This window comes from Pagrus pagrus, assembly GCF_965226575.1.
Source record: "Pagrus pagrus genome assembly, chromosome: 12".
Taxonomy (NCBI): domain Eukaryota; kingdom Metazoa; phylum Chordata; class Actinopteri; order Spariformes; family Sparidae; genus Pagrus; species Pagrus pagrus.
Genome location: NC_140196.1, coordinates 16,613,112 through 16,635,158, shown reverse-complemented (window position 1 = coordinate 16,635,158; position 22,047 = coordinate 16,613,112). Strand labels below are relative to the sequence as shown.

Here is a 22,047-nt window from a genome sequence, read left to right as displayed (position 1 = left end):
AAAGCTTAAAAATAACTCTCAGCAAACAGGCCATTTAACAGCAGACATTTTGATGATCAAGGCAGGTAAATCCCAGGTGTAACTAATATTAATGATGTGTCGACCCTGTTTAGGTCTTCCCCTTACAGCCCGTCTACAAAGGAGGCTTTTCAGTTTTTCAGTTGTCAGCCTTTCAGGTTTTGGCACAAAACAGATCAACATTCCTGGAAATCCTTCTTTGACCACCTGTAAAATTGAAGTCTACTTCCATGTTCCAGACAACTCTGACCTTGAAAATGTCCGACCTCGTACTAGAAAAAGTACATTGGAACGCAACTCAGAAGCCGTAATTTCTACCTTGCAAACTCACAACACATTGGTCTACCCTGATTCCTTGAGGGAGCAGTCGTCTGACGTCAAGCGACAATGGCAGCGCCCATTGGGAGGGGGTGTGATGTATGTGTGTACATCAGTATTTGTATTAGGCTAGTTAATGGAATACTTAGATACATTTCCAAGTATAAAAGTGCTGTTATATAAAATGTATAATGCCGTCTGTGTCGTTTTCCCTCCTCCGTTTCATTAATATACGCAAGGAGCACTGCTGAGTGTGTACAATTGCCACAGAGACATAATTTTATTAAGGTCAGCCACATTTTTTGTTCACTCACGACATCATGCATCTGGAGCGTCTGAAGGTCCGAAGTTGGAAATTTAGACGAGAAAATTCCAACCTCCAACCTCCAACGCAGCATAACATTCAGTGTCTGTCATTTGTTTACTTCAGCTTTAATCCATTTTTGCTGGTGTGCATTTGACTTGTTTGACCTCTTGTGCTGGGAATCTGTTGTTCACACTTAAAATCAATGGCAGTGTTTTTTTGTTTTGTTTTTTTCAGTCTGGAGCACAAAAACAATGAGCTAATAATAGCAGACTGAAGCTGAAAAAAGCTGTTGATTTCCAGTGGGATCAGCAGTACAAACAAAGCTTTTTTAAAAAAACAAAAGATTTAATGTTAATAAATTAGTCAATGATCTCCTTTAAATCCTTTTGTTAAAATATACTTTACCAGAGAGCCTTTCCTGATTTAACTTTGTTTTTCATGTTTTCCAAAATCTGTTTTCTTGTTTTTTAAACCTGATGATTTTAGGACTTATCAGTTTTGAACTGTAGAAAAGACAGTATGGAGAGTCGGCTGACTTTACTGTTAATAAATTCCAAGAAAAGGCAACATGTAGATTGGATTCGTCATCGAACATAAATCCACTTAACATTTCTGCGAACAGACGCACTGGAAATGGCAGTCAAAGCAGAAAAATATAAAAGCAGTACTTCACTTCTTTTTTCAATTATTTGAATCAATGTGTAATACGAACCAGACAGCATGCTCGGGCCTCACTGCTGACCAGCTTTATTATTTCCTGCCTGATGCAAGTCGCAAGGCACTGAACTCTGCCGTCACATGCTTTCAGTTATAATCCTTATTTTCTTAGGAAAACATTGATGATGACATTCTGAGAGTTACGCGTTTACATCATAATATTACCCACTGTGTTGAAATGTTCAAATGGGAAAGTGGAATAAATCTTCAGAGATAATTAACGCTTTAAGGAAACACTCTACTGTGTGTCACTCCTCGCTCTCTGTATGTATAGCGAGTTGCAGATAAGTGTGAGTGACTCCTCGGGCCCTCCAGCGCAGCCCTTGCTCAGCAGAATGATTAATACCACACAAGACAGACAACATGTGATCTCTGGACTCTACTTAGCTTATGTGGCTGCTTAACTCTTCACTTTTTTCTGCTGCGTACGGACACTCAGTTCCTGTGCGGCTCATCTGCTTTGACGCCTCACCTTGAACTCAGTTAGCCTTGAACCCGATCCAGCCTTTTCTCACAATTTTCACAAGTATTAGCATAATTGGGGAACATAAGATTGCATTAGACTAATCTCCTTGTTACAAAGCAATTCAGCAGTCGGTGATCAAAGTTTAATTCGACTTACATGAAATAAATTTCAAAATTAGTATCGTCCTGCAAGGTCAAACTGAGGGGAAAAAACACATTCCTCTCAAATTTTAATCAGCAAATCCTAGTTTGTTTGAATATGTGTATATACTCAGTCTTCAAAATCAGTAACCTTATGAACCTCATTACAGCAATCTAATTTACAGTGCTGCGGTCAGAACAAGCCACCTGGCACTTCATCGATATGTAATTACATTGAAGCATGTCCCTTACAATACATGGCAAATCACCCATGTGATCCAATTAAAAAAAACAAGTCCGGGCCAGCCAGCACTCCCTGCCATCCCCAGGGTTTTAGGGAAATAATTGCTGGTCTAAAAGGATCTCTGCCCAAACACAGAATCACATTCTCATTTTGTTTTCAGGCTTCTGCACAGAGAAAACACCATAAAAGTGACTTTGCACTGGATGGTCCGCTCTGTATGGATCTTGAAATAAAATTATTCCTAATTGCACTCTCAATCTAAAATAGTTCCACTGTCCAATATATGAATCCATTACTGAGAATGGAGACTTTATGGCTGTCATGCTAATCGTTGTTTCTTATTACACTTTGAACTGAATGACCTCAAAGTGAATTGGCTCCAGCTCTGCTTTCTTCTTCACCCCCTAACTACCCAAAGCCACCGTCCCCTGCTGTCCGGCTCTACTCAGCTGTAAACGCCTTCACTCCCAAAGGGCTGCAGGTCAGTAAGCATACATGCCAAATTACAGTCCGATTCTGACACTCCAAACTGTGCCAAGGCTCCCAAATCAGCCCCCTATCTCGAGCACGCCCTCATCACACAACACCTTCTATTAGAAAAATCTTTTCAACTTTGGCTGCCTTTCATGTAAGGCCAAGGATACATACTGCAGATTGAAACATGCACATGAAAAGGGATTACGATCAAGACAGTGAGGAGCACTCCCTTCTTGTGTTTTTGCATGTAGGCAGCACATCTTATCTTGAGGAATTGTAAATGTGTTCCGTGTTTGTAACCTTTGGAAAGCGGTAGGCCAGTGATTGTGCCTGTCAAGTGATTGCGGACGAGGCATTTTTAGAGAAAGGGAGGGGCAGCACATGTGAAGTGTGTGGTTGGGGGAAAAAAACACTGCAGCAGTATTTAGAGTCACTCTTCTCCTTGGAGCTTTGTGTGGATATCAGGAGAACAATTTAAATAGCCTGATGTCCAAGCAGCAGAATATGTGGTGTCTGTGGTAGTAACATCTTTTAATCGGTTTCATTTAGAGAGCATAGTCCAAGATACTGGATCATGTCCCTTTTATTTTCCAAACAAAAAAGCATAAAATGTGTTCAATCAGGCTTTCTTGGGACTCTATAGTTCATCTGAGGTAAAATATGCAATACATCTTAAAACAACTAGACCTTAAGTTATATATTTTCTTGAGAGGTGTACTTACACTGTCTCAAATATTCAAACCCAGAGCAATCTGGACTCTAATTCAAAGTAACGGTGCTAAATTTGCACTAAATACGAAGCACAGCTGAGGCTGATGGGAATGTCATTAGCTTAGCGGGTATTTGGTTAAAAACTAGTATAAGTTTGTGCCCAATGATGGTTCTAGAGGAAAAGTCAGGATCACCGGAGTAACTGCCGTTAATCCTGAAGAGGACATGAATGTCTAAACCTAGCCCTGTACCAGTTTTATAGCAACACTGACATCCCTAGAATTGAATGTCTTTCCTGTTATGCGATATGCAACCTATAACTGAACAGATAAATTGGCCAGTCCGATATATCTATGGATGTAAGCTTGGCAGATAAGTTTAGGTGTATACGTTGTATACAAGTAACAAGAAACTGAAAAACAAAAATGCCAACCTAGATTTGAGGCAAACCTGTGTATGCTTTCTGTGATTAGTTATATTATAATAAAAAACAGACAGACTTGTCCTTTAGTCCTTAAGCAGGGATAAAAGGAAGCTCAGTGTCTCAATGTTCAGTGCAAAATAAGCAAACTGGTAACAGTTTTTGGCAGGAAAACTAAAGTCCCTTCACAATAGCACATTTGATGAGCAGTTCAAAGACAGCCCAGTCTGAAGCTAACCCACTCTCCACTATAAATACCCTGTGACTGTCAAAGTGCCATCCCAGGAGCTGCAGCTTTATAAGGCAAAGACAGGCCCATACTGCTCTCAAGTGATCAGGCAACACTGGGGAGATAAGGAGACTCCCAACAAGCTTATCTCTCCACTCAACAAGATTGAGTCATACGTGTGATCTCTGATCGTGAGCAGCACTGTGGTCACGTGTAGAGCTCAGCTTACCTCAACTGACAGCGAATGACTGTACACCTGAGGGCAAGAAATCTGCGCTCATTGTTTGATTGGCATTTTACACTAAAAATAGCAAGAATCAGCTGATTATGCCGATTATGTTTTCAAGTAATTGCTTAGTCAAGGAAATGTCAGAAAGCAGTCACAATGTCTTAGGGCCTGAGGTGACATCTTCAGATTGCCTCTGATTGATTGATTTGTTTGACAAAACGGTCCAAAACCCAAAATTACAAGTCAATCAACACTGATTTGTTGAAAATGAAAGCAGACCATTTTTACATGTAAGAAGCTTGAGCCTGCACATATCTGTCATTTTTAGTTTAAAATATGCCTTAAAATCAATGATCAAAAGCGCTGCTGATTAGTTTTTCTTCAAATCGACTAATTGTTTCAACTCAGTCATCTCCATTTAATTTAGCTAAATAAATTAGTACCAGCGGTTCAGTTGCAAATGTGGTGTCTTGGGGAAAGACTTCTGGATTTTTGGGTGTTATTATTAGATTCCTGTCACGTATTGTTAAAAAATCTATTACTGTCAATTTTAGAGCTGAAACAATTAGCCTTTAAGCAATCAGTCCATCCAGATCAAACTAATTGGTAACTGTTATGAAAATTCATGCATATTAAGTAAAAATGACAAAAAATGTCCCTGATTCCAGCTTGTCAAATGTGACTATTTGATGCTTTTGTTGAACCCGATCATTTATAATAAACAGAATATTTTAGGATTCGAGGATATTAACTTGATTTTTTTCAGCTTATAGACAAACCAATTAACAATAACTTGATAAATTAACAGTCAACATGTTTAAATAATTGTTAGCTGCAGCCCTAATTGATTTTGAATATTGTGGTCGTCTGAGAGAATGAAACAAAACAGTCTGCAAGATGGCATATTGTATTTGAGATGAAAATAATATGGTTTGAATTGTGAGAAAATTTTTAAAAAGATGACTATTTTCACATTTATTGTTAAAAGGGAAGGAAATAGTCTATGAACAATTATCTGCAGACATCAAGGAAGTAACTTTTATCCCACTGGGAGTTTAATAATGGAGCCATCGTACAGTCTGTGCACCGTGGGAAGGTTGTGGGTGTAATGTGATAATAACTCAATACTCGGCTCAGGCCTTTTATTCCAAAGAAAGTCTACAGAAATTACTCTACTCCAACCTTTGCATGCCTTATCACTGAATCGTGATAACGGCAGAGATCTGCAGCCTATTTCTTTCAACCTTTAACCCTTATTTCTGACTCACATACGGCCCTTCCATATCCTTCATTTTGTCAAACACAGCACAATGAGTCATAGCTTTAAACAGCACCAGGTAAAATAATGTGTTCTCCTGCAGTACAATGCCAGCACTATTGATCATGACCTGAACTGAGAGTAGTATTGATCCAAATACCAAAGACGAATGGTGAGAGATAGCGAGAGAGTCTTTATCACTGGCACCATTAACATGAAAACAACAGTTGGAAAGGTTTCCTGCAGAGCCCGTAAGAGCCTCAGATGTCCGCAGCAGAAAATAATAACTGTGAACATGAATGACTCTCACTGAGCCAAAGAGAGATTTAATCTTGTTTTGTCATCCTGTGTGAAGAGCAGGGGTGCATGAGAGACCGTAAAGAATGAAATAACATTCAGAAGGGAATATCTAGGAGGAAATAAATTCCTTGTTTCTAAGCAAAGGTCACTGGGGTCACAAGATGCTTTTTACTGTAGGTCATCAAAACTGGCCTTTCAATATGCTGCCTGTGAAACATCTTCAGCTGTTATTACCTGATGTAATACACAGTTCTGGCACATGTGCTCACTGCATTCAAGTCAAAGTCAGATTTTGGAAATTCCCTGCTGCTTGTCCATAATTACAACCTTCCTGTGTTCCAGTGGCCCGGCTTGGAAAAACCAAGGCAAGAAACATGGTCACCCACGAAATGTATATACACTTTCCCATGTAACAGCTGGTGTCACGTAATTTACAGTGTGTGTGACACGGTTTACTATCTGTATGTGCAGACTTTCCATTTTAAATTGACAGTCGATTTTGACATTCAAACTTTCCAACAGTGCATTTCCGTAGTATCCTGCCAGCTAATTAGCTGTGAAACAGCAGCATCCAGGAAACCTCTTTTTTTCTCTTATCCCAAAGAAGTCGCTAACTGCTGCTAATTGTAGCTTCTAGTTAGCTCAGTTAGCCGTGCAGTAACCTCGGGATATGTATTTACACCACAAGCACAGGACTGTTAGGTGGAGGAGCTTTTGAGGAATGAGCATCAAAACTGGAGCTGGGCGATCAGGCAGCGAAGCGGGCTCAGCAGCCTCCCAGTGAACACGGCTGGACGGGGACCGAACAGACTTTGAGACAGACAGAGGTCAGTTTGACAACAGGGAATGTGGAAATGTACCATTACAGTAGCTCCGATGAGGACTTTAGTCTCTGTTGTCTCTGACGCTTTGTGTTGGTGTACGATTGGTACATCATCAACCACGTGCACTGACTTCCAACTTTCTCCCAAATCCTCCGTATTGGGCTGCACACTTGTCAGTTGCATTGTTGGAGAAATGACATATGTTTGACTTTGTTTTACCTCTAGAGCACCGCATATAAGCTTTGGTTTCTGGCTTTGTGAGAGGTCTGACTATAATTTAAAAGGAGCAATCAAACACTTTTCTTTAAATATGGAAAATTGCATGTTACATGAAACCAGTATGGGAGAACGACTGTCATCCTCCTCAGCCCACATGGTACGACATACAGCAACTACACTTGCCGCACTAGGGTCTCTTGAAGACAAGCAAAAGAAGCAGCTCAGCAAAAACATCCGTTCACCCATTCATGAACACCTTACAGAGAAATGTGCTGTTCGTGCCACCACCGGCCAATGAACATGACAAGTCTCACGGACTTTGCCCAGCCTTATCTCCCTGCTCCTGCACATTCACCGCCATCATTCAACCCCATAAACCCGTTTAAACTGTTGGACTGTAAGAGCGACCATGTGGCTCTATAAAAACCAATGGCCCGCCTTAAAAATATACGTATAAAACACTTAATTTCAAATGAGACTTAATCACATAGCCATATGCACTACAGGACATTGCAGATTTGCAAAAATATGACCATGCAGTAAAGTTAAGTACCTCTCTGGAGTATTAAAACAAAGAGCTCTTCCTTCATTGATTCAGGCACATTTCTATTTCGGGGAGAGTATAAGAGGAAACACACGCTGTGAAGACTTCCCATTTCCGAACTGTCTGTCTGTGCCGAGCAAACTTCTGATCAGGTGTGTGAGTGTGTGTGTGAGAGAGGAAAAAACTAGTCGTGCTTGCTCAGCAGTTATGAGTTAAGAAACTGTCCAAGAAGTCTGCTGATGTAGATCTCATGACAGCAGAAGACAATCAGCATGTTCAGATGGACTCAGAGCAAATGTCACAGAGGAATCTGAACAGTTGAGAGTTCAGATAAGTAGTTTGAACAGCAGACAGGACAGAAAACTGGTGGTTTTAGGATGCATCTGGTCGCTTTTAACCCTTGAAGCGACACACTGGCCTTTACAGCCTTAATGGCAGAGGCTAAAACTAATGTCTCTTTAAATATATTCAATGTCTTTGTCTGCTGTGTGTCAACTGCCAGATGTTATGTGTCATACTTCCCGCTTTCGTGAATGAAGGCTTGCACTCACCATTTCACATTCCCAAGTGAGGAGGACAGCAGCAGGGGACAGTGCGTTTGGAAAGCCCGATGATTGAAACGGAAAGACACATGAAAATGAAACAAAACATTAGTGAGTGGACACACGTTGTGGAAATCACCTTCTGAATATGTCAATGCTGCCAGAAATTACACAAAAGTCAGCTGATTTACTGACAAGCAACCGGTTTTAAAAAAGTGGAGAAGTTCTGCGGTGCGCACAAAGTGAAGTAAACCCAGCTGAGCACTTTACCTGACTCCTCTGTGCGGGGACACAACTCCCTGAACACCAGCTGACACCAGTGTGCGTGCGTTACCGGCAGACAGGAATCCCGACGCGGGGCTCGTCCGGGTGGAAAGGACCAGACACCTGTAAGCGCCTGCTTTGGCAAACCTTCCCGGAGACGGGCCGACCTAACCCCGCCCCCCTCCGGCCTCATAAACGGCCCCCGTAGTGCTGCTAAACGGGCACGCCCACGATGACGACGCGGCCAGCAAAGCCCCAGCGCCCCCTGGTGGTAGGCTGCAGGATGAGGGGTGTGTTAGATCATAATCTCTGTGTCACATGACCACTAGATGGCCTTGTTAGGCCGAGGTACATGTAGGATGCTTGGTGGTAAGTCTGCAAACTGTACTGAACATGTACTGTGACTTTTAGTATGTAGTGAAAAAAAGGAAAGAGGGATTATAAAAGTGTTAAAAGCAATGATGTAATGCAATGATTACTGATGAGCAAGCAGCATTTCTGATTTGTAGCTGGTTAAGACTGACAGTTTATTCGGTATGCCTAGTTTAAATAGTAGTGCTGTTATCTAATACAACAGTCCTGGGTCATTCTACAGAAATGTCCACTTTTGGACGGGCAGACTGTCTAAAACTTGACTCCCTTTTCTAACATTTAAAATTAGACCACATTATTTGCATTTTACAAAAAGGCTGCTACAGGGCACCAAACCACATGTTGTCAGACATGTAAAACTCACCAAATCATGTAATTCAATCCATTTGTGTTCTACCTTTATTTTTTACAATTCCCCACTAATAGTAGGTCACACTACTGACGTCAGCTGACGTATAATAATACGTTATAATAATGTCTTATAATTGAAAAGAGACAGCGGACCTGACCATGTCCTTTCTTTGTAGATCTTCAGGAAATAGGTCAAAGGAAGTAAAGTGATGTCATCAGTGTGATTTTATGTTGTCACACGGTAACACCAGTGACGTGACTCCAGGGGGTGATGACATTCATTATATATTTTATAATATTTATTTAGAATTTTTTAAAATCTATCATATATTTGATAACTATGTATACATTATTGTATTTCAAATGGTAGAAAAACATGGTTTTGAACTCAAAATACAGCGCTTTCCTTCTACACATGACTCTGGGGACAAGTAGTTCTGTGGTGCTTGGAATGTTAAATAATTGATTAAAACACAAATATTGCCAAATCGATGGCCCAAAAGGCAGTAATTGTTCAAACAACCTGTTGTTTTGTTATAAAAGATGGGAAAAAAAGGTTTCATTTTTCTGTAAAGGCCAGGGACAGAACAAATGATGTTTCCAAAAATGACCCTCCTGCTGTACCTGCAATAACATTGTGAATGGTTCATTTTGTGCCGAAACTGTTTAAGAGAGGATTCAACTTCAAGGTCAATTTGGAGGCTGATTCATGAAGGTAAGATTGTTGATATGACTACTTTTATGTAAGCTACTGTAGGTGTAGCCTACTGAAAACATTGGAAACTGTGTGTATTTTGTATGTAAAACCATAAAGGGGCCTCATCTATCAATTCATAGTGATTTAAATGTATTAATCTCTTTTTTATTGTCCATATGTGAGCAGATTGTAATGTGACATGAAAAATGACGCCTCTTCCGTCTTTCTTGGTTGCCTACAAAGCCTGCGGACGATGTGTTTAAAGCGGCACTATGTAGTTTTGGAGAAGAAATTTAAACTAAAATTTGAGTACTTACAATATTAATGAGGTAATAATACAAACAGAAATATTTATTTTTTTCCATAGCTGAATAAGCAAGCTGTTCTCAGAGGAAAATAAGCTCCACAGAACACTGTTTGAAGGTAGAAAGGTGGCAGGGTCCGCCACATACAGTATAAACAAAGTAAAACAGTATGAAATTGTCTTGTTCTTGTGTAGGTCAGTTTGTTTATTCAGTTTATTCAGCCATGAAAACGAATAGAGCTTGTTTATTTAATTTGTTTAGGCATTTAAAAAAATCAGTCAATGAAGATCTTTCTCTTCCCCAAAACTACAAAGTGGACCTTTAAGCTGTTTAATGCTGCTGGACTGTGGATTTCTTTGTGATGGACTCAGATTTCCTCAACAGTCCAAAGGATGTGACTTTATGCACCTTCTCGAGTGCCTCGTCTCAGTGCCTCTCTGTGCTCCGCTAACAGAGCGACAGTAGCTAACATAAACTAACCGACTGGCTTCCACCACAACACAGACGTCCCACAGAGCCCCTTTAACCTGCAAAGCAACTAGTAATAGTTATCACATAAATGTAGAGGAGTTGAATTTGAGTTGAGTTGATTGAGTAAGTATGAAGAAGCATAAAATGGAAGTACATAAGACCCTTAAAAATGAATAAAATAAAATAGTCCAGGAACACATTCAAACAGGTGTCAGAAAAGAAACATAATAAATGCATGTCTCCATGACAGTCACCCGGTCTCAGCTAAGGATGTACAATATATATCAGCCTGATAAATTATCGGCCCAATATTGGGAAATTCATAGTAATGGCTATTTATTGATATCAGTGAAATTGTAGCTGATAAATAGAGCCAATAATACAAAGCCAAATTGCTTTCACTGACTTAAGTAGTACAGCATCTACACACTCCAATACAGTAGGTGGCAGTATGCAACTTGCAGGTTGGATGGGAAAAGCTACAAGTAATCTCTTTAGAGCTATGCGATATCAAATCATCCATCTTTTCTCACTACATCTAAGCTTTCTTACTCTCAGGTGGGCATAAACTACAGGTTAGGAGCTTCTTTTTATAACAGAAAAAAGTCAAACTTATTGGCACCAGCCATGAGAATTAGGGGATTATTAGTAATCGATATCATCTGAAAAGAATCGCTATCATGCATCCCTAACGATTATATCAGCACATCATCAGTATCAGCTGATAAAGGTTTTCAACTGATGTCCGTATTGGCACAAAATGAGCATTTCTACTGATATAACAGGCCAATTTTTTTGCCAAGTGAATGTGGACAACTTGAAAAGCATTGTGTCTGGTTTTGTCAGTGGGCCATCACAGTAAGAGTACGCATTATAATAATATTTTAATTCCATCACAGAAGAGATTTGATGCTCCCTGCAATCAGGTGGGGAAAAAGTGCACAAATCAGTATCAGCATTGATCGTAAAATATCAACATATCAGGTATCAGCAAAACGTGCATCTTTAGCATTCTGATCAATAATCATCAACAGAACACTTAATGAGAGAATTTCTAGAGACTTGTTAAGACGATGCCATGGCACAGTGCAAGTTATTCTACTGGCTCATGTTGGTCAAACACCTGGCCATGGCACAGTATTTCCAAGTGTGTCCTTCATAGGAACAGTTTACCTAAAAAAAATGAAAATTCAGTCATTATATACTCACCCCCATGCCGATGGAAAGTCGACTAAAAGTTTCTGGAGGTTTACAGCAAAACAGCTTTGCAGCAGTCTCCCAAACAACTGAACCTGATGGGGACTTGTTTCAGAAACAACTGAAATAAAATTTAAAATGGCTCCATACAGCTTGTACTATGTAATCCAAGTCTCTAGAAGCCATAAAATTCAAAATTGATTTGAAAAGACGTTATTTACACCCTTTTTAAGAAGAACTCTTCACTGTAGCTGCTAAGCTAAAAGTGTTAGCACATATGCCATCTGAACTGGGTGCACAAGCTCGACCACCCATTGAGGGTGTAAATCACGTCTTCTCAAATCAACTTGGGATCTCCGGCCTTCTGGAGACTTGGGTTAAGCCGGACAAGCTGTAAGGAGCCATTTTATTTATATTTTGGTTGTTTTCCCCAGCTACTTCAGTTGTTCATGAGAAAGCTGCAACACAGTTTTGCTGCAGAGCTCCAGAAATGTTTTGCGGACTACACACCAGTGTGGTGGTAAGTAGATAATGACTGAATTTTCATTTTTGGATGAACTTATTGTTTAATTTTTCACCCATCTGAATTGGCAGAAGAGACTCTGCGGATCTTCCTTATTTAATAGTGAAGCCAATCGCTCGAAAGACTGTTGTAAAGGTCACTTATAGGTTACTGGTCTCAGTTCAGTTAGCACAGATAATGTGGCATCAATACCACTGCAGTCCTTCACACTAATGAGAAGGGCTGCTAAAGTGCAGGAAAACAAAATCTATAGCATCTGCAGGTTAATCAATCAGCTGTTCTTCATCGTTTTAATGTAACTTTCTTAATTCTTCGGAGCAAAAGCACTAGTTTGCAGCGTTGGCTGCATTTAAGCTAAGACCACACAAGGACACCTACTAGACCCGACAGGAGGTGTTACAGTCAAGTTTATTCAACCATGAATGTTTCATATAAACAAGTGTGCACAGAGGGAAGACCTTGTCCTCAAGGTCCCGATCCTAAACCAAACGTCTACCTGAGATTCAATTCAGTTCACCTTTTCACGTGGTATTCACAGAACAATGTAGAGAAACAATTCTAGACTATTTTAGTTTACTGTGGCATATGTTGATGCTACAGTACAACATGTCAGACGGTAGTTCTCAGTGACAGTTTTGGCAATTCTACAAGCTACAATGTTTGCCCTACTGTTATACAAAAAGAAAAGTCGGAACTCATCAGATCAGATTTTCTTTTCTTTTTTTCTGTTTTTTACAAATCTTTACTAAATCTTCTTACAAGTCTTTAGTATTGCTCTTGCTACATTGAAAAAATAGAAAAATTACATCTGAATATTGAGCTGTGGATGTGGTATTTATAAAGAGCCTTGCTCTTGAGTGTTCATGGCTATGTTTCAATAGTCCTTTAGCTGCTTACTCTCCATGTTTCCTGCCCCTCTCATGGCCGGCTTCACATCAGCGATCAGAGAAGAAGATACGAAGCAAAGAACAAGACATCGAAGAGTTTTCAGAGGCTCATCAGCAAAGAAAAAAAAGAAAAATTAGTCTAGGATTCTGCAGAGGTGCTGGGTGTCACCAGATCCTCCTCTCCCTGAGCTTCGTCTTCCGCTGCCGCTGCTGCTCCTGATGCTGCGTCTGCTGCTACTTCCTGTTCAGTCGCCACTAAAGAAGTGTCTGTGTCGGGGGCTTCGAAGGACTCGCCCCCCAGGTCAGTCAGTTTGATGTAGCCCTTGCTGTTGGAGCGCTCCAGACGAGGGCAGCTGAAGCGCCTGGCTCTGTCGCCTTGACGGCACACAGTCACAGACAGGCTGCAGCGCCGTGCAGATCTGGGCTGATCTGTGAGGGAGTTGAGCGACAGCCGTGACCCCATCGCCCTCGCAACAGGTGATGGAGGAAACAGCTGGGTCCACTGCAGTTGAGGCTGAGGCTGCGGCGCCCCCTGTTGGTAAGCTGTGTCTGTGGTTATGTTGTCATGGCTCTGATGGGGCGGAGGGGAATCTGTCGTTGAGGGGTCCTTCTCCTTGGTGACCATCTCACCAGTCTGGCCGCCGCTGGCTTGTCCTTCCTCGGTAATGGTTTGTGTAGTAGCCTCAATAACGACCTCCTCCTCTGAGTGCCCCTCTGCCTCCGCTCTCTCGGACTCCTCCACCTCACAGTTGTTCAGTTTTATCACAGGGAGGGTAAAAGCGTTCACAGAGGAGGTGACGATGGAGGTGGTCTCCCACTGTCGGGGCTGTGGGGCCTGCTCGCTGCTATTGCTGTAGTCTTTGTAGATGCTGTAGACAGTGTCCGTGAAGGTCTGGACATCTCTAGACCAGCTCCGAGGCCTGCTGGCCAACGATTGGCGTCTGAACACCTCATCCGCGCCTAACTCGCCCTGGAAACCGAGTCCGGTGGAGGGCCAGGAGCTGCGAGTAAGCATCCCACTTGCAGGAAATGAGCCCGACGGACCTTCCGCATTCTTCGACTGAGTGTAGTTCACCAAACCATTTAGAGGTGAGTACTCCTTTGACCGAATGCTGTGGAGATCTATAACTGTGGAGTAGATATCCCTAAGGTTGATGATTTTGGTCTTCTTGTCTCTGTTTTCATGGAGGACTGCATTGGCACAGATGAAGAGGAAAATGCCGATACCCATCACCAGCGGTCCGAAGACTTTCAGATTGTCCGAGTACAGATAATTATCCAGGAAGTCACACAGGAAGCCACAGTGACGGGAGGGGCCGGGGGTGCTGCTGTTAGAATGGCTCTGGTTGAATACATTTGTCTGGCCAGCGGGAGGCTTATCGCGGGTTAGATTAGCAGAAACAGCCTGGCTCTTGGAGTAGTTCATCCTGTTGGGGTGGTAGGCTCCAGTCCTGCGGCGCTCCTGGTACTGCAGCTGGTTCTCGCTGGGCCAGTAGCCCAGCACAGCCATGGTAATCCCCACCATGAGAACTACAACTCCAACTCCAGCCACAAAACCAGCTGGGGAGCACAGATTGAGCTTCCCCTTCACTATCACCACGTCGTTCTTCTTCTTTTTCTTGGATTTCCGTTTCCTTTTGTTTTCCGCCCGGTTCTTAGAGCGGAGGGAGTCCTGGCGCCTGTTCATGCGCAGCAGGCCACCTGTGGCTATCATGGTGGCGATTGGACAGCAGGCTTGTCACTCAACCTGGCAGGACACAAAGTAGAGAAGAGAGAGCATTAGCTCAATGTTGTACACGATAAGCAGATGGTTTAGACATTTAGAAACAGCCACAGAGTAAAAATATGTTCATTTCACTGAGAGATTACACATGTAATCCAGATTTATTATCCATACAAGGCTGGATTATCAGGGACCATGAAGGCCTCAGGTTCTCCCTGACATTATATTTGTTGTTTTATGATTCATTTCACATTTGTTTGGTGATATGCACCACTAAATATGATATACTGATATGCACTTAAGGAGACAGGTCACCCCAAACTCTAAAATACATATTTTACTGTTACCTGTAGTGCTATTTATCCATCCAGATTGTTTTGGTGTGAGTTGCCGAGTTGTGGATGTATCAGTTGTAGAGACTTCTATGATGGAAGTAGATGACACTCTGCTTGTGGTGCTCAAAGCACCTAATACATTTGAAAAACTCAACAGCAATGTCCTATCCAGAAACCATGACCTGGTTACTCAAGAAAATCCACAGACCTTGTTGTGAGCAGTTTTCTGTGGGAACTATTTTCTTTCTACCGTATCACTTCGCAGAAGCAAGCGTGCATCTACTCGTAGACAAAAGGCTCGTTCTTGTAACAGCGTCCTCCTCAGCTGAGCTGTAACATTAGCTGGCTTAGTCAGCTTGGTTAGCTTGGTTAGCTAGGCTCTTATTTGTGACTAGATGCACGTTACCTTCTCGGCAAGAAAGTAGTTCCTACATGAAACTGCTCTCAACAAGGTCTGCAGATTATCTTGAGTCATGATTTCTGGAAAGAGACACTGCTGTTGAGTTCGTCAAATGTACTTTCTGGGCACTTCTGAGCACCACAAGCTGAGTGCCATCTCCAAAATGTGGCAACTCACACCAAAACAATCTAGATGGATAAACAGCACTACAGGTACGTATTTTAGATTGAACTGTCTCGTTTAGGTGCAAAAATCTAGTTTGATACCTTTAAAGGCCCTGAAATAGATTTTCTCAGCCAGCTTCTTAAATGAACGACGGTTTCCAACATGACCACACAGACTTCTGCCAACACTTTTGCTGATTTCACATGAGAAATTATTTATGTACTTCTTTTTTCCCCGTGCTCATCTTGCTGGTTTGAAGTGGGTGGGATTCATCTGGAAAAACGTGATGTCACGTACCGCCAGGCACGGACCGGGGTTTAGCAACATCTGGATTCAAAATCTGCTGACAGTTAGTGGGTTGTTGTCTGTCAAAGTCTAATAAAACAGCACCCACACAGTCCTGATGAAGCAGTTTGGTTGAGATTTAACAGCTAAAGATGTTTCTTTTTTTACTTTTAAGCATTAATATTTAATGTTGTAGAGAAATACTCCTCATTACTCCAGCGTAGGAATACTGCTTGGACCCCACAGCTCTTTTTTTTCTCTTTTCCACTAGCGGGTTCATTTGGCCTTGTATCGAGATTATACTACAGGTAGAGTATACACTGTTTGTTTGCACAAAAGGCAGATATTAGTCATCAGATGGACATCTATCTGCTGGTGCCCGATCTATAAATACAGTGATGTAAGCGAAACAGAGACAGATACTCAAGTTGACAGGGGAGAACAAGGAGTGCTATTTATCTATATTCAGCTGTGCCGGTGCGATATCAGCCTATGAAAATGTAATGTGTCCAGACAGGAGGCCAGCAGGCATGTTCTCTCCACCTCGCTCTCGCCTCCTTACTCCCTTTCCCTTCCTGCCTCTCCTCTCTCGCACCAATCTCTCCTACCAAACACTCTGCCCTCCTGCTTTCCACCCAAATCCATTTCACCATCAACCGGCGCAGCTGTGCTCCGAGATGACAGCACCCGTCCATCACACACAGCACATCCACACAGGCGAATCTGAGGCATTTGTCGACACACAGACACCGCCTCTGACACGTACAGTGAGATGTTTGCATTTGTTTTCCTGATTACACAGCACCGGAGTAGAAGCTGAGGCCCAAAGGGCGATGGAGCGACCAGCACCTCTCCTGATTGCACACATCTGCTGATGAGTTTCATCCACATGTGGTGAATTATAATGGCAGGATAAGGCTGATTAGTTAAGACTCCAGCATTCCCTCCTTGATTGTGCTGGTAGCTAGATATTTAATTAGACTAATCACGCCTAATTGCGCATGACTTAGGGCTTAGGTTCATGAATAACTTATTCCACAAATTCCTTTCAGAGCAGCAGTTAATAAGACGTTTCCAAAGGTTGCTCTGGGTGTTGCTCTCCCAGCCTTTAACAGTCAGAATGATGATGATTTAAAGGGCCTGGAGATCCCTTTATGAGCCAAGTTATTACATGCAGTTCCCACGGAAAGTAGAACAGGGAGCCGTGCTGCACCTGAGCCTCGGCAAACAACACGCCGGCGCTCAGCTGCTGTTTATAGCGACTTTTCACAGCGTATCTCATCCAATAACCACTCGGATGCCTCCCGGGCGCGACCGAGTCAACCTGCGCTAAGCCTGATAACGCGTGGGCGGCGGACCTGTCTTTATGTTTGGACAGCTAACGTGGACCAGGAGTGGGTGTGGACCGACTGTTTCTCTGTCTGCGGTTCTGAGTAGGAAGCCGCCAGGTCCTCGGTTGCTGCCCGTCTGACAGGGATGGAAAAGGAGGAGGAAGAGGAAGAGGAAGAGGAGGAGGAGGCCGGCTTTAACGCTCGGTCCGTCCAGGCTGCGGGGGCGCATATTTTCGCGCAATGTTGCATGAGTAATCGACTGTTGACATTACGGCGCATCTGTTTCCCTTCTGCTGGAGAAAGCCCCGTGATGTAAATACGAGCCGCTGTGGACTTGGGAGTTGAAAATGTCCAGAGCCGCGGCGACGCATCTCTGCCTCCAACACAAAGCCTAACAGTGTGTTACCGGGCGCACAAAGGTGCAGACAGATGACAAACATCCACACCTCTTCCACGGCCTGACGAAGCCCATGCTCCCATAACTAACACCACAACTCACAGCTGCGTGCTCATAATTAAAGCTTTATTCAAACGCACGGTGCCAGTCTGTTACCAACTTGTTATAAATCGGGCTTTAATGGCGACATCAGAGCGGCAGGAAAAAAAAGTTTAACTGGGTAAATAGATTAAATATTGCGATATTATCACCCCCGTCGCCTTATTTTCTTTACGCATCTCGCACATCTGACCGATGATGTGTCAGATATGGAAGAAAAACGCGAGACATCTCACCAGATTGCAACAAAATCATCACGGAGAAAAAAGTAGACGGACTGGAGTGCGCATTGCTCCAAGTCCAACGCCTTCCTCACATCAAAACTCTTGTCCGTCGCTTTGTTCCAAACCCCCCCTCCCCAAAAAAATACTCCCCAACTGCACCTCACCAAAAGATTAAAAGACTTCCCAAACCCTGCTCTTCCTCGATGCAGCCCACCCGAGGAGTCAACGTGGAATCAGACGCGACTATCAAAGCACAAAAGGAAGCACGGATACTCAGCTGGAGGTGAGGACGCTCACGGGGGTAAAAATAATAATAAAAAAACAAACAACAGATGAGATGAAATCGTAAAAAAAAATAATGCTCTCTTACCAGAAATCGCGGCTTGACAATCAAGCATCTTCAAAGGCGCACTCCTCGTTCAGCTGTGCCTGTCGTGGTGCGCCACTTTGGTGCCAAGGCTGGAAGAGTGGTTTCCAGTTGAAGGCAGATTCACAATAGACCGGCAGGGGCGGGCCAACTGCATTTCTATTGGTGGTGATTACTGGGCAGCGTGAAAAACGAGGGCTGCTCAGGACATTTATCATACTATATGTTACACTCCAAACGCTTCCACATGTTTTTTTTCTCTCCCCCTCTCAGATCATCTGCATCGACACAGTAACCTCTAAACTGCTGAATTACACTTGAATTACAGACGCCAGCTGCATTTTGCCACACTTAATGGTGTTTTCACACTGGTTTCTCCATTTTTTTTATATATATACAGGCCTCTTATGTGCATGCACACACTTTGTGGTAAGCATAACGCACGAATAAAATGCTGCATCATGGGTTTTTAACTGCATATAAAGCTGGAGGTGAGGTCAGCAAAAGTGCACCAAATTCATCATCTCTCTCATCATGTGCCTTCCTCCTCCTACCTTCCTCCCTTGGGTTACATTGCTGTAATTGCCCGTATGCTGCGTCCCCATGTTTAACTGAATGAAATATGACAGAGTCCAGATGTGTTCCAGTGAAGTGAGACTGGAGACACAGGCAGCAGCTATACACCAGGGCAGGAGAAGAGGGAGCATGGATAGCTGCGCTTTAGTGCTGATGCTCCAGAGAGTTGACTGCGAATTTATGACCCAGAAATGTGTTTTGTTTATGGCATAAATTAGTGGTAGGAACAGAGAAGACTCCAGCGCGCATGCCGCCGCAGTCAGAGTCAAAGTATACACGGACATGGGGAATAATCCAAGGGTTTTAAAGAGCTGTCTTTAATCCGTCATGTTAACTGGGGCTCTGGAGGTCTGGAGGTCTGGAGCAGCTTTCAGGATAGCTCTAAGCTCGTGCAATATAGGAAGATGTAGTGACACACAACAGATGTTTCTGAGCTTCTGACAAGGGCTTACAATGTCTTAAAGGTCTGTTACTGCGAACAAATGCAGGAAATATTCCAAAATATACTGTTCTAAGATACCACAGAGAGAAACGCAGCAGATGATGTTACATAATCATTGGCTAGAATAGTTTTTTATGTCAGTCGGTGGAGAAAAATACAACATGCATGACATATTCTTGACTGAATAGTGGTTGGAGAGTTGCGCAATTGCCCCCATATCCTAATCTCACACATTTTTAAGTAAGCATCTGAGTATATTTTTAAAATTCTGATGAATCCAACCAGAACCACAACAATCAGCACCCATACTCACCTCGGCTGCACACCAATCCCCCAGCAGAATGTCTCATTCAAGAGATTACTGTCCCTCAACAACTCTTGAATCCAATCCCTCATCAGTTATTGAACACAATCCGAGACTGACATCAAGGTTAGCCTGACATACGCTCTACTTCCTCTGTATTTCAGTCCACCTAGATAACAAGTCAGGGGTTCACTCAAATGGACCTTTGTTGACAATGGCTTATGTGACCTCTGCCCGACTCAGCACCTGATCTTCTTAACAAATTCGATATAATAAAGGGGCACTATGTAGTTTTGGAGAAGAAATTCAAACTCAGAATTTTTATATTTACAATAATAATGAGGTAATAATACAAACTCAGAAATATTTTTTTCCGTAACTGAATAAACAAGCTGTTCTCAGAGGAAAATAAGGTCCCCAGAACACTGTTTGAAGCTAGAAAAAGTAAGAGAAAGTAAAACAGTATGAAATTGTGTTTTCCTTGAAGTATTGGGTTAAAAGTAAAGAGAGTTTGTTGATTTAGTTTGTTTAGGCATAAAAAAATGGAGCTTTTTCTCTTTTGATTGCAGTGTCTTCCCCAAAACTTCATAGTGCACCCTTTGTGGAGGAGGAAAAACTTTAATTCATTGGTCTTTACACTATGCAGGTTATTGGACATGATGCTGCGACTGAGCAATATTCATGCTTTTGCCGTTCATTGTTATGGGAAGTATAGTTTCCATAACCTACAGGTGAAAGAGAACCAAACTGCAGACTCTTGCAGAAACTGCCACCAATTTGCATATTTCTGCAGACTTTCCAACTTGCCTTAATGATTTTACACTCGCATACTTAATCATTCCTTATCAAGACACCTCCAGGTAATTAAACTCACCGAGGGCATGGTGATGAAGGGGGTATTCTCAGTCATAGAAAGAGAAAAGAGGGATATGAAAGACAGAGGAAGAGTAACTAGCTTCTGTTATGTCACACTCTGCTAATACTGGGTCTTTCATCTTTGGGAGGGGCATTCCCATCCTCACTGGAGCAATAATTCAATAATTCAATTTATTCCCCAGTGATCATATCATGTCTGTCACGGTTATTTAAGACACCGCTCTCCCGTCCTGTCCGCCGTGACTGATGCGTCTCCCGTCCACAGTTCTATTCAAGCCAAGTGAGATTGTCTTCTATGCCATTTTCTGATGCTTATCAAAAAATAGATCATCCCTCACACATTCAGGCATCCCAGGAGATGGTGCACCACAGTAGGGCTCACATATACTGTAGTGTCAAAAATAGTTCCAGTTGATCTCCCGAAATCAAACCGGCTTTGTTACCGCTCTGTAGCTGCACTGCCAGAGCGCAGAAGAGGACATTCAAGGCATTTCACTTTGTCCTCTAGCTTCCTTTACTTGTCCGACTCTCTTTCTATGTACAATATGCTGCTTAGCAGCTAAGATATATATCTGAAGAAGCATCGGGAGCTGCAGGGGGTTCATTTCTTTTCTTAAGCCTGGGCTGTACTGGCTAATTGGGAATGTGGAAACTTGGAATACGGGCTCAGCGAGAGATCAACTCCCTCCTGGAGACGCTGTCATCATTACCGCCTTGGTTGCTGCAGGAGTCAGAGGGCTTTGCAGTTGCTGAGATAAAAGCAGTCCTCCCTTCTGAGGCCTTGGAAGTGAAGACACAGCAGCTGAGAGCTTTACAGATATGAGGGAGATGATGGGCCATCAATTAAGCTTAAAGCAACGACTCTGGTCGGAGGAATCTGGTGTGTGGTTAGATGTGCAATCAGTGCCTAATGAATAAGGCTGGTCCATCTCTCAATGCTTTATGACTGCTGCTCTGTTTGAGGCAGGTAGCCTAAAGCCCACTGGTCCCTACTGAAGCCATAAAATTGTAAAAATAGCCACAAATATATAATTTCATTTTTAAAGAAGGAAGGACACTGTTGTTTTTAGCAAATGCTTCTCAACAGGAATAAATTGCTTGTTTGTTAGGGACTATTTTCAGTGGCGGAATGATACACATTTGGTGCTTTAACGAGTATTTACAGCTGCAGAAGGGTGTGTGACTGACTCAGAAACAAACTACAGCGCCCAGGTTCATCGTAAGTAAGGAACACGTCACCCAGTGCAACAGTGGGACTCAATGATCTGTTTTTAATAGTTTTTGGACAACGACATGCCCAGGTGCCAGATTAAGACGTTGCCATTTTAAGTTCCTGGATGCATTCTAATTTGTACCTGTCATATGTATCATAATATCTGAATAAAATGAGTCATATTGTGTTCACATGACATGTACTGTGAGCTGACACTCATGTTGGGAGGTGGAGGGGTTGGTGGTGGTGGTGTTACAGCTACACACAACAGCTGCCGAG

General features: G+C 42.6%; 2 protein-coding genes across 3 annotated transcripts in view; both read right to left on the bottom strand.

The window, feature by feature from the left end:
* The window catches only part of epb41l3b (erythrocyte membrane protein band 4.1-like 3b), a 57,444-nt gene extending 49,057 nt beyond the window's left edge, over window positions 1-8,387 (bottom strand). Inside the window, exon 1 of the mRNA XM_084369739.1 lies at window positions 8,235-8,387. The gene's annotated coding sequence lies outside the window, so the exon portion shown is untranslated. The remainder of the gene's footprint in view (window positions 1-8,234) is intronic.
* Window positions 8,388-12,533: 4,146 nt separating this feature from the next.
* LOC311266290 (transmembrane protein 200C-like) lies at window positions 12,534-18,460 on the bottom strand. 2 transcript variants are annotated; one of them, XM_084368579.1, is made up of 2 exons: window positions 18,361-18,460; window positions 12,534-14,778 (listed from the first exon to the last, which is right to left on the bottom strand). In XM_084368579.1, the coding sequence occupies exon 2, from the start codon at window positions 14,743-14,745 to the stop codon at window positions 13,171-13,173; it is 1,575 nt and encodes a 524-aa protein (XP_084224705.1). In that variant the 5' UTR covers window positions 14,746-14,778; window positions 18,361-18,460; the 3' UTR covers window positions 12,534-13,170. The 2 variants fall into 2 exon arrangements, with proteins under 2 accessions (XP_084224705.1, XP_084224706.1); XM_084368580.1 differs by lacking the exon at window positions 18,361-18,460 and adding an exon at window positions 18,003-18,084.
* Window positions 18,461-22,047: the final 3,587 nt, after the last annotated feature.